The sequence below is a fragment of the Rhea pennata genome, chromosome 2 (genome assembly GCF_028389875.1).
Source record: "Rhea pennata isolate bPtePen1 chromosome 2, bPtePen1.pri, whole genome shotgun sequence".
Classification (NCBI taxonomy): domain Eukaryota; kingdom Metazoa; phylum Chordata; class Aves; order Rheiformes; family Rheidae; genus Rhea; species Rhea pennata.
This window is the reverse complement of record NC_084664.1, coordinates 40,930,891-40,943,335: the sequence shown is the minus strand read 5'-3', so window position 1 is coordinate 40,943,335 and position 12,445 is coordinate 40,930,891. Positions and strand designations below refer to the sequence as shown.

The following is a 12,445-nucleotide window of genomic DNA, read 5'->3' as shown; positions in this document are numbered from 1 at the left end:
CTGCTCTTTGGAAATGATTAGTTGAATATAATAATCATCAAGGCGAACAGGTAGGCACAATCAAGGATTCTACATACACCTTCCCTCTCTGAGAAACTGACTGATAATAATCTGCACTGACCTTGAATTTAATTCTCTAGTAACATTACTAGAATGTAATCAGAAAGATGAGGATGAGTATTACTCATGAAGAAATACCAGGATTCAGTTTTACATCTGCCACAATACAAACCGAAACAAGCATCTATTTAGGACAGCACTGAATCATATAAATTATATCATACACCAGTCAAAAGCAAAGAAAAAATATTATTAGCATTTGTGCACTTCCCTTTGCAAGTAATACTGCACAAACAATAGCTGTATGATTAAAAAAAAAAAGATACAGACACCTTTGTCAGATTGAAAATACAAAGTTAAAAGTTATAAATCAGGTTCTTATAATCAGCTGCATGAATCACTTTGTTAAGCTTCATTTGAAGTGAGCTCTACATTAAGTATTAATTAGAATACCTGGTACTTTTGAAAAGTTTTCCTCTATATGATTTAGGAAGTTTAAATACCTTTTCAAAGCAATTCAAACACTCAGGTATTCCTGAAAGTTTGCCTCAGGTTTTTTTAACATATCAGTAGGCTTTGCAATGACCAGTCACCACACAAAAAAAACATACTCTTACAGCTCACATAAACTAGTTCAGTCCTAAAGTTTATGACTGCACTGTTTAAGAGCTTGCTAGGATTTTCTAGGATATACTAAGATTTTACATGTATATATCACAGATGCTTCACAAAGGTCAGAAAATAGTCCTGAATTTCAAATGACAGCACTGTATTCTTGGCACTTCAGAGCTGCAAGTAATATATCTTTTAATATATGAAACAATTAGTTTGCTATTTGTCTGCTAAGTCTCCAGCTATAAAGATCTTTTAACTCTATACTTAAAAAATGTTAATGTCATTACCCATGGGAAACCTTATAACTTCATAATATCCAGGAGCTTCTGTTCTCTTCACAGGTTCCATGAAGGGCCAAGCGCTTTGATGGCTCTTTGGTAAAGAAAAAAGTAAGGTATCTAATATGGATACTCTATATCATAAATCATTTAAAAATCTTTACAGAAGGTAAAATAGAACTAGCACTCACCTTCACCTGCTGCAGGATGGTTTTTAACGTGCTGTAAAGCTGATCCGGATCCTTGGGCTCTTTACTTGAAAGAAAATATTAATACAAAAAGATTAGTTTGAAACTTCATTCCTTTAACGTGCCCCTTACCTAAAAGCAACTCCATGAATTCAAGCATTTTATGAAAACAAAACAAAATAAAAAAACACTTAAGAGCTTGTCCATTGCAGATTATTTATCTCTGTTTTCCAATGGATGGAAGGAAATTTCAAATGATTTTTTTCTCAGTCATCTGAAGACATTTCTCAAAGTCTCAAAACTACTTCATCACTTTTCTTTGTGCTTACCCTCTCTCTTTTCCACTTGGTTTCCAGCCAGTCTCTCCTGTATACCAAAAACATTTAAGATTATATGAGAACTACAAGAGGTCAAAACATTAATTGAGTTAATGCAACTCTAGAACGATAAGCCATTTCAGCAATGCCACAAAATAAAATTGCTTTGTTTTATTAAAAACTAATCCTAATAAAAACCACAGCAATCTCGCTTCCAGGCCCATTTGATTTCCTACGTGACCCTTTCTCCAGACTGCTTCAAGAGATACTAAATTATTCCTACAGGAAACACATCACTTTTTTTAAAAAAATAATTAAATGCGTATTTATTACAACTTTTGTAAAGATAAGTGATGTCAAATTTATCTTGTATGTTTCCCTAGGGACATAGAATAAATTGCAGAAGAGACAACTGAAAAAAACAATGATACATAAATTTTAATTTTGCTTTGTCCTATTCCAAATAGGTCCATATTTAGCACAGAATTTGTCCCTATACAGGATTTGAGTGCATAGCAGTGGTGCCAGAGGGAAATTGCTGTCTACACTGTGATACAAAACAAAGAGGCGTCACATGTAAACAAAATTAAACATGTACATAAAAGAGCATTAGCCTGGGATGCCCTGGGGAAGTCCTGAAGACATTAATTATGGTAGAAACATAATCTTCACAGAAATCAAATTAAGAGACCAAAACAATTATATCTTATCAAAAAGAAATACGTGTCTACAATAGTGTTTCTAGTCTTGAACATTTCTTGAGCTGTTCTACTTCTGTTCTACATTAAAATAGGTTAATACATACTAATTCCAGGAATGCTTTCTATAGGAATCTGCCGTACTCCATCTTTGAAGCAAGAAAGGCCAGGGTAGACTTTTCGAATCTGAGCTTGTTTCCTTTCTATTAGCTTTTTAATGATCTGTAATAACAAAGCAGAGAAACAAAAAAGAGTTTGAGAGGCAAGACAGAGAATTTGCTTGAAAGGTGAATGACAGAGGATCAATACAAGATTGTGATGAACAGAAACATGCCAGCATCCCAATCTTATGGTCCCTATACACTCAAGGCTCCCATTAAAGTTGATGAGTAACAGCGAAGAGCCACCTGGCCTAACACTGATTCTGGAGACAAGGCCAGCAGAAAAAATAAACTCCTGGATCCGTAGTTTGAGTATCAAACGGGCAATTCTAATAGACATGTTAAAGGAGTATGTATTTGTTCTCAGAGAAGATACTAGCCATAGATCACTGTATGATATTATAATCACAGTTTTCTTTCTCATATTGGTAGCCATGGGATCTCTGGAGGTGCAAGGCACTTTACTGCCCAATGGGATGTTTTCAGTTGCTTTGGAACAATGTGGAGAGTTCACCAAGTCAGAGAGTGGAGACTGCAAAACAGAGCATGCTAATAAAGCTGCTCCAGAGCCACAATCTTCAAAACTAACTTAAGTGCTTAAATCAAATTTTCAGAAGTGACACATCAATGGTTTGGTTCTAGTGCTGTATTACTGCAGTGGAGCATGCCTCAGATGAGCCTCTGCAACAGACTAACACATAGTATGGAGTGATAAGTCTGTTTTTTCCCCCATAAAATCCCTTCACCATGGGAAAGGTGACAGGTTCTGAAGCAGGCTGAGATCTGAAGAATAACCCAACTCACCCAAGCACAAACAAGATCGGAAAAATGACGACTTGTACTATATAGACGTTCCTGACCAATACTTTCCCAACAAGTGAAAGTACGAAGTTTTTGTGACTTCAAAAAATGTATAGCCCTCAGATAGTTTTCCTTCTGTAGTGTGGACCATATAGTTCTATTAGAAGGAAAATGATTGTTTGATAAAAAAAGCTTCTTTTTTAAAAAAAAAAAAAAAAAAAAAAAAAAAAAAGAAAAGAGAAGAAAAAAGAAATGAGATTTGATGAATCTTGAAAGAATGAGTTACCCTTGCAGCTTATATTTTTTTCAGTACCCAAGAAGGTATTTAAACACAGCAGGAAATTTCTTTATTATTATTCGCTAATAAGCTGCCCACTTCATATGGAAAATTATGGTTGGCTAAATAAAGGACATATCACATTAACCTGAAAAAATGACAACCTGGAATTTAACACAATGCCTGATTTTTGCATTACTTGCATAAATAAATGTATGAATGAATAAATAAATAAAATCCTTTTTTCAGGTAGGCACAGGACATGTGGTACAAACACTCTCTTCAAAGGTCACCTTTAATGAACACTACAGCGATTGGAAAACAAACAAAAAAAAACTTCAGAAAGCTGCAGAGTAAATCAAAAAATCTCACAAAATTTTGCTTAGCTATCATCTAAAATGAATACATTCAGTTATTAAATACTGCTCAAAATATCAGTGCTTTTCAACAGTTGTGTAGAGCTAAAAGGGTAGCATTTAATGCTTCAACTGCAAAGATTATGGCAACTGAGACTTGACTAAAAGATCTACCCAAATAAAAATATACTATCTAATGTTTTAAGTACAAAAGCAGAGATGTAATCTAACACTGACTGAACTATTTTAAAACTAAGAAATCATCTTAAATGTGTGATTTTGGAAGTGTCTGTTGACGATATTGTTCAGTTCTTCACTTCAGCCTTTACCTCTTTTTGCTTTTTAATGATGACAGAAAACTCTGTGTAGGGAATCCTTGGATTTAATTCACATCCCATTAGTGTGGCACCTTCATAATCTTTGATGTAGCCAACATATTTTGCTTTTGGTACTTTAATATCTTTGGAGAAACCCTGCAGAAAAAATAAACATAACTTGTCATGATGCCATTTTCTTTTTATATTGGTTTGAAATGAAAAACTAGAAAGGTTTACAACATCATAAGGTTAAAATACAGAAAATATGATGGAATAGGTTACAAACCATGGTTTATGGTATTGCAAACACCTTCTTAATGGAGCCACTTTATATAACAGTTAATTGCTTATATGCATAGGAAGAGGAAGGAGAGAAAGGAGGTAAAGACATGGAGAAAAAAAAATTCTCCAGACAAATTTACTGGAGTTTTCCAATAATTTTATATTTTAATATTAAAAAGATGCCAGTACTGTAGCCATCAACTAAGAAGAGCCTCTGCTGAAGTTAATGAGACCTTTGTCCAAAGATTACAGTAATATCAGAGCTAGAAAGAACAAAGATAGTTTTTACATTTGTATTTCAAGTGAAAAATAAAATACTAGACCCTAAGAGAAGTTCCAAAGGCTATATTCCAGTCTTGTGCAACTCAAAAGTTAAGTGAAAAAAAAAACAAAAAAAACTCCCCAAGGTATTAAAAAAAAAAAAAAAAAAAAAAAAAAAGGCAGATTAGGACTCAACAGCGTGGCTGCATTTTATTCTTTTCTTGTAGTGGTATCTATGAGACCTCAGTCAAAATCAGAAACCCAACCAGTACTTCTGTACTACAATTTACCACAAAAGGCTTCATTTCTGTAAGTAAACGTTCATAGATACACAGCAACTTTCCAGTTGGGGAAAGGATATATCAGAGGTGAAAAGGGTCTGTCTGCACTGATCTAAGAGCAGAAAACATCTTTTACTCATTTTGATTGCATGAAGAATGAGTGGTACTAATTATATTCAGAAAATCACAGAATAGTTGAGGTTGGAAGAGACCTCCAGAGGTCTTCTAGTCCCATGTGCTGTTCAGAGCAGGTCTTATCACATAAGTTGCTCCAGGCTGTGTCCAGCCCAGGCTTGAGCACTTCACAGGACAGAGATTCCACAACTTCAACTTCTCTAGGCAATGTCTTGCAGTATTTCCATGCACTCACAGAAAAAAACAAACAAACAAACAAACAGCAACAACAAAAAAAAAAAAACTTATACCTAATTGGAATTTCACACTATCCAACTTGTGTCCTACTGCTCTATACCTCTGAAAAGAGTCTGGCTCTGTCTTCACTGTACCCTCCAACCAGGTAACTGACATCTATTTAACCTACTGAATCTATTTGACAGATTAGACATCACACTCTTCTGAACTTGAACCTCATGATTCAAACCACAAGCAGCTGTGAGAACAAGATAGGCAAGTTCTAGCCTGTAGCCAGTATGTCCGGTCCAACTTTACACTTCTTCCAGAAACAGTGAAGGAAATGAATGAAGGAAGTCCAGAGGCAGCCTAGACATATTTTACTGTGTGGTTAAGACTTGACAAATTACAAGCTATACAGTACACTTAGTCCTAAGTTTCCCTCAAAATAAAACGCATTGGAAGCCAGTATCATACTAGATACTGAGCATGTTTAGCATAGGTTAAAAAAAAAAAAACACATCTTACACATAAAACTACACCATGCATTTTATCCAATCTCTTCAGTGTGTGAAGTTGCTTAGCTCATCATTACTAGATGTCTACTTCCCGCGTTGAGTTATTTCTTAAATCGACTTACTTGTTTTTTGAAGTAGCCAATAGCATATTCATCTGCATATGTGAGGAAGTTGAGAATATTGTGTTTAATGTGGTATTCCTTCAGATGATTCATAAGGTGAGTTCCATAACCCTGTGTGAAATGCATGAGGAAAAAGCCATTATGAAACCTTCTGCATCTGTACATATTAAAAGCTGTAGACCATGGGATATTACAAATTATAGGCATTTCAAACACCACCTTTCCTCTAAATCCTATTCTAAAGACCTTCTGGTAACTAACTTAGTGAGGTGTGCCCAAGCTCAAAGTGTTTTCAGCCTTGGAAGGGTATCTTTATTACCTAACAGGGAACATAAAATGTCATAGCTTCTAGTTTCTGACTCCCTTTTAATCTAGAATAGAATACAACCCAGACTCTCTCTACGAGTAAAGTGCAACTCTAAAAGGTCTGTTGCTCTGGAAGTTGTAGTTTAGGCAAACACAGTTTTTTCTAAGTTAACTATCAACTACTTATGATCACATATTTCACCGTTAACAAAATTACAAATGTTTTAATAAGAGGGCATTCTTTCTTAGCCATATCATTTCAAAATTACAAGGCAGTGGAAATGCCAAAACAGTTGTTTCTAGAAGAACCACAGTCTAAAATAAGGCCTCTATCTTATCAACTTCTTTACACCTGTAACAGAAATAGCCTCTGCCTCAAAGATTTTATAATCTTGTCATAAGGCATAAAAGGGAATACTTAAACAGTTATTACCATAATAAGAAGCAGAAAATTATTAAGTCCACAATCAAATAAATGCCTTCTGACTGCACATAGGAATAATTTTCATTTTCATTTAGTCCCAAAGTAAATAAAAGGTTCCATTTATTCACATTTCCAAGTAAGCTATAATTCTCCCCTTCTGCTTCAAGATGAGGAAATGTAAAATAGACAGGAAAGCCTACAAAAACAGTTCCAACTGTTAACATCATGGACAATAATTGGATACTTCCAGAAACATACACAGAGTGTTTTGGGGTACTCTTTTCTTGAAAGCTGAGAAAAATCTTTACTTATGTATGTATGACAAAAAGTAAATTAGAATTCACAATTTAATAGCCTTAAAGATGGAAACAGTTAGATAAAACCAAATTAAGTAAGTGCTGGAAGCTGAATTAAAATAATAATAATAACACACGCTTGAAAAACCTACCTATATCTGTACTACCAGTACAAAATCTGTGCATCAGTCTTCCCTTTCTAGCTAGTGTTTGGCACATCTGTCATTCAGATAGTTAAAGTGAGGATCTCATACGTCTAGTTTAAGGAAGTCATTAAAAGCCATATGTTTACTTGTCAAAGCAGCACATCACGCGTGGTATTTAATATGAAGAAGTGGCTTGACACCTGGTGGCAAGTTAAGTCACACAGCACTTTCCAGAACACAGAAGTGCTCAAGATCTGAGGGGACTTTCTAACTGCAAACTCAAGTTCTCAAGAATTCTTTAAAGAGGAGAAACTCTGAAACGATATTTTTAATGAAAAAAAATGTTTTCCTTAAATTCAAACCAGACGTACTTGAGCTAGCCAAGTTCTTTACTTTCCTCTTATCAATGGGATGAAAGTGACAGTGTATGAGACTGGCATTCTTTTTTTACACCTGAAACACTGCAATACATTCCAGTAATTCTTAAGCATCTAATCTCTGATAACAAATGTCAACTTTGGGCCTCAAAGACATTCCAGTAATTATGATAAGTAGTTCAAATATTTTCTGTTGATCTATCATTTTTATAGCTTTCTCAGAGTTTATTCATCTGCACAAACACTCTCAAAGTCTAATAATCCTAAAGGGAAAATGTCATGTACAGTAAAATTTAAAATAATTTTATAACATGGGGTCAAACTACCTTGAAATCATTTAGCTTTTAAAAACTAATTCTAAAGCAAAACAGTATTCATCTTCCTTAGCCTAGCCTCAAACTGAATTAAAATAGGAAATTCTTTCCCATTTTACCAAGAGTAGGCAGTGAGACCCATGTATGAACATTTATCTTTTCCTCAGTTACCTGCTGTTAGGGGCCACCTTGCTCAGAAAGGAATGGGGGAAGGCCAGTTTTCAGAAATAGTCACCTGAATGCACGTACGATGAGGCACCCCAAAGCGTAGCAGAAGAAATTGTGCATTAAGATGCTCGTACGTATATGCAACTTAGGCACTCTTCAGAGTCCCTTGCTTGCTGTATTACATTTTAGGTTACCCTAGACAACTACAGCATGCATTTGGCAGTTTAACCTTCGCAGTGCAGTTGGCTGTTTTAGTAAAAGAAAACACTTCTCATGAACAATTCAGGCCTAGAATAGCATTTGCTAAAACAATTTGATTGCTTTTATGATAGGCCATTGCTAAGTATGCATGAGCATTTCTCTCTAGCACTGAAGTTTAATAAAATCAAATATAGCAGAAGTACTAGAAGTTGTCACAGGCTTTCAAATATCACTACATTACCCTTCCACATCCAGAGCTCTTCCCTTCAAAACAGAACGCACAATTTCTGCACATTCAACTGTTACAAACTCTGAATTAATCCACATCTCAGCTGTACCAGTTTCAACTGAAAAATATATAGCACCATCTAAAGGCAAAATCCTGAATCAAATAGTCAAAGTTACATCTACCTGCAGTCCTTGGCCGGGGAAGGGGTAGTGAACATTTCCACCTGTATTTAGAGTGCTCTGCATTCCTTCATCATAACAGCCACTTCTCAACACTTTGAGAACATTTTGCAAAAACGAACTCAAAAGAGTTTATAGAATGGTGTATATGCTTATTCTGAGATGAAAAGTATACCTTTTTTTATATCTCATTTTAATGGAGTCATTTAACATCACAAAGTAGTTTAACATAAATTACGGTCACACACAATCAATACATATTTCAGTCAACTGCGGGGTGTTACACAACACTGAGAAGCAATTGCTGAAGACAGAGGAGTGAGTAGTCTATGAATGGGAGATGACTGAACACTATTTATCTGTTGAGGAAGGGTTTTTTTTTTTAATACCCATTAATCCTATTACATTGATGTTTCTAAGTCTGCAGATATATTTAATTAGTGCATAGTATAATCAGAGTCACTGTCTCTTTCAAGTTCTGCACCTGTTCAGCAATATTCAACAACATGCCTAACACAATTAAGAGCATATGCATTGGTGAGAACTCAAATATACTTAATAAACTCTAGTTGTAGAATTGTTTTTACCTTGACTTGCTCATTTGAAGTCACAGCACAGAAAACAATCTCTGTAAATCCTTGAGAGGGGAACATCCGGAAGCAGATACCACCAATAACACGACCATCTTTTATTAATGCAAGAGTCTTGTGTTTCCTGAGTAGATAAAAATAATAGGTACTTAAGTTCATGCAAGTAGTACAGATGTGTCATTTTGTTTTTTTTCCAGAAACTCTATTCCTTTCTGTAATGCTAATGCAATTGTGTATACCTCTGTTAGCTGCTTGTATCTACAGAAGAGTTACTATTTTACTATCATGCTTTGAGTTTACCACAAAATTCATCATTAACTTTGTCTTTATTGCACATAAGTGCAAAAAAGTCCTGGCCTTGACAAATACTCTTAGGTAGTAGGATAATGCCACTAAAGAAGGAGTTACATTGCTTTCATTGTCTCTGTTACTGACAGCTATACTACACAGCTCTCAGCACGATTTTACCCTAAATTAGAAATTAACGGAGTTGCAGGACAGAAAGCCCTAAGAGATTCCTGTACTCTGTATAGCAATTAGTCTCCAATAAGCAAGAAATTATACTTTGTATTTCTAATCATCCGTTCGTAGTGGAATCAACACCAGAATAAACGTCCATTTCTGTTGCACTTACACTGATTGCTAGGAAAGATACAATGAAATGTGGTCTAGACTGTTAAGGGATCAAGAATTCTACAGTCATCCCCAAGGTCGGGAAAGACTTATGCTGTACATTTTTTCTAGCTTACTCAAAACACAAGATTCTTTAAACTGTATAAATAATAAAGCAAATTTACAGCAGATATTTTTTATGTTTGGGGCAGGGATTGGTGCCAAAAATGAGCCTTTTCCAAAAAAACAGGTAGCCCAAAGAGGAATTATATTTTATCTGTGACCACCAAAGATTTTTTAAGAAATTTCTTTTGCTGTTATTAATCAAGGCTAATCACCTATACTTGTTCTTCATTTTCTTGTATTTATTTTAGTGCTTTTTATCTGTGGAATGACAATGGCAAAATAATATCCTGCGCTTTTAATTTTTTTCCTCATGCTTGAGTTGTTCATTTTTGAGTTGTTTATAAGATTCAGTGAGGATAGCTACTTTGGGAATAAGAGCATCACAGATGGCAATAAGTAAGGTAATAGCTGAAAGAAACTTGGAAAGAGTACTGCAGCGCTCCTACTCCAACACAACATAGGTCTGTGTGTACTGCAACTCAGTGTAGGTCTCCAATGCGTGCCCTTGGAAATTCGTGGTAGATACCAGAGTTCTCAGTTGTCCAGCCAAAGGCACAAGAAAGGACATTGTTTTGCTCTAGCAATATGCATACATTTTTCTTAATCCTCAACTACTCTCCAGATGGATATCTAAACTGAAGAGCACTTTAACCCCCAGAAGTTCCTCTCAATCTGCTACACAGTATTCTCTTTCAATAAAGGAGAGCCTCAAGAAATATAGGAGAAGGCCGTGGCTCAGCAGTCACTACTTCACAGTTTGTTTTGATGTTTAGTTTTCAGGGAACCTGGCTTTTTCTATCAGTAGCCTCTGGTTGCAATCACAGTGCTGTTAGCGCTCCTAAACTCAGAAAAGATCCCAAGGCTCCTTCTCTCCCAAACAGTGCTCATTCCACAAAGGCAAGGCAAAAGAGTCTATGGATTGGTGCTGGCCCTCAGTGCTGTTGCCCTCTGAAGAACATAGAAGTCCTCAAGGTCTGTATCTTGTGCTATGAGAGAGTCCTCTCCAACAATCCCCAGCACTGGGCTTCTTGTGCTTCAGGGAATGTGGGGACCCAACAGCTACAGAGTTTGTTGGCACTGAGGCAGTATCAGAAGGGAAACACTAGCAAGCCTAAAAGCAAAGGAAATAGTTCCAGTATTGCTTTCATGACTGCTGCTGCTGCTGCTAACATACTGGACACAAGGACAGAGTTTGGCACCACCACTGGTGGAGGCAGCATTCCTCCACAAACTGAGCAGAGCAGCTGGCTGAAGTTAGCTAGGCTACAGTTCACCTTGATGCCTACACCAACATGCAACAAGCCTACAGGTATGCTCCACTGGAGTCAGAACTGTGGCCTAGGTTATCCTTGGCCATGAATCATCCAGAGTCCAAAATGTTGGGAGAGCATACAGGTTGAGAGTAAGCAGGCTTACAGAATGTACTGCAGCAAAAAAGTGGAGATTTCAGAGAAGGCAGCAAAGGAAGTATCAGGGCAAGAAAGAGCCTCAGTGTATTGAATAAAGAGGAGAGGTCTGATACCTGATAATCTTGACACTGCAAAGGAGTGTCATTAGCCAAATAAATGTTTTAAACAAAAGGAAAAAAATAATGCTAAAGCCAGAGGGAAGATAACATCAGAAATGGCAGAGCTCAAATAACTGCGAACTTAGCAAAAGAAACTTCCTCCTTGTCTGAGCAGCTGAGGCACAGTTAAGCCAGGACACCGAGGCTGGGCAGAGGTCCAAGTGTACCCTGTGGGTACTGCTGCAGTTGAAATGCCTCTTTTCAAGTCCTGTGCTGTACAGTTGCATCCAAAGCAAGAAAGACAATGTGCACTATGATTTAAAGAGAAAAGCAATGTACTTTAGTGGGGAGTGAGTCTAAATTTTCTCCAGTGTTGACTTACATGCTGCTGTTCTTCATAGATCCTACGAGTTCTTCTCTGAAAAATTTCAGTCTTTTCTGCCATTTGGTTCTTCCCACCTCTGTCTGCAGATTACAGACAGAAGATGGAGCAACCTACAAGTTAGTGCAGGTCCAAAATCCACCAGCAGGCACCAGAATTATTTTCTGATTTTCATTTCTAATACCCAGAAGTATAACATATGTAAGGAGCCTTCTTCTGGCCCCCTTCCCATACTAATAAGTGACCTATTAATGCAGCCACCTAGATGGTAATCAGGTATGTTCCAATTAGACTGGCCAGGAGTTACAGGAGCTTGAAAAGACAGGCAAAGGGTGGGCATGTGCAAAGCTCCACTCCACATCAACTTAGCAGCCCACTTCTATACCGCTTCCTGTAACCTGCACCATGCGCTCTAACTCGCCCATGAAATTCCTCTCCAAAGGTACTCACGGATCGAAGACCAAGCGCGTGATATACTCCTTTGGCATCCTGGGTAGCTGATGGGAGAACACATTCTGTAAACCAACTAGCCACATCATGATCTTTTTGTTTGGCTTCTGGTTCAGGGAATTTCCCACCACATGGAATTCAATCACTCCCCTACGCTCCTCCAACCTTGCAGCTTCATCCCGGGCTGAATGCGCTGAGAGAAAATTAGTCTGCATCATACAAAAGAGAACCAAAATAATATTTTGGAGATTTCAT

At 36.7% G+C, this 12,445-nt stretch overlaps 1 protein-coding gene across 1 annotated transcript in view; it reads right to left on the bottom strand.

Moving 5' to 3' along the window:
* Window positions 1-12,445, bottom strand: part of KAT2B (lysine acetyltransferase 2B) — a 46,547-nt gene that overhangs the window by 6,383 nt on the left and 27,719 nt on the right. The window contains exons 10-17 of the mRNA XM_062569315.1: window positions 12,191-12,399; window positions 9,111-9,237; window positions 5,884-5,994; window positions 4,081-4,224; window positions 2,264-2,378; window positions 1,471-1,507; window positions 1,145-1,208; window positions 963-1,047 (exon numbers count right to left, since the gene is read on the bottom strand). Of these exons, the coding sequence (XP_062425299.1) occupies window positions 963-1,047; window positions 1,145-1,208; window positions 1,471-1,507; window positions 2,264-2,378; window positions 4,081-4,224; window positions 5,884-5,994; window positions 9,111-9,237; window positions 12,191-12,399 (892 nt within the window). The remainder of the gene's footprint in view (window positions 1-962; window positions 1,048-1,144; window positions 1,209-1,470; window positions 1,508-2,263; window positions 2,379-4,080; window positions 4,225-5,883; window positions 5,995-9,110; window positions 9,238-12,190; window positions 12,400-12,445) is intronic.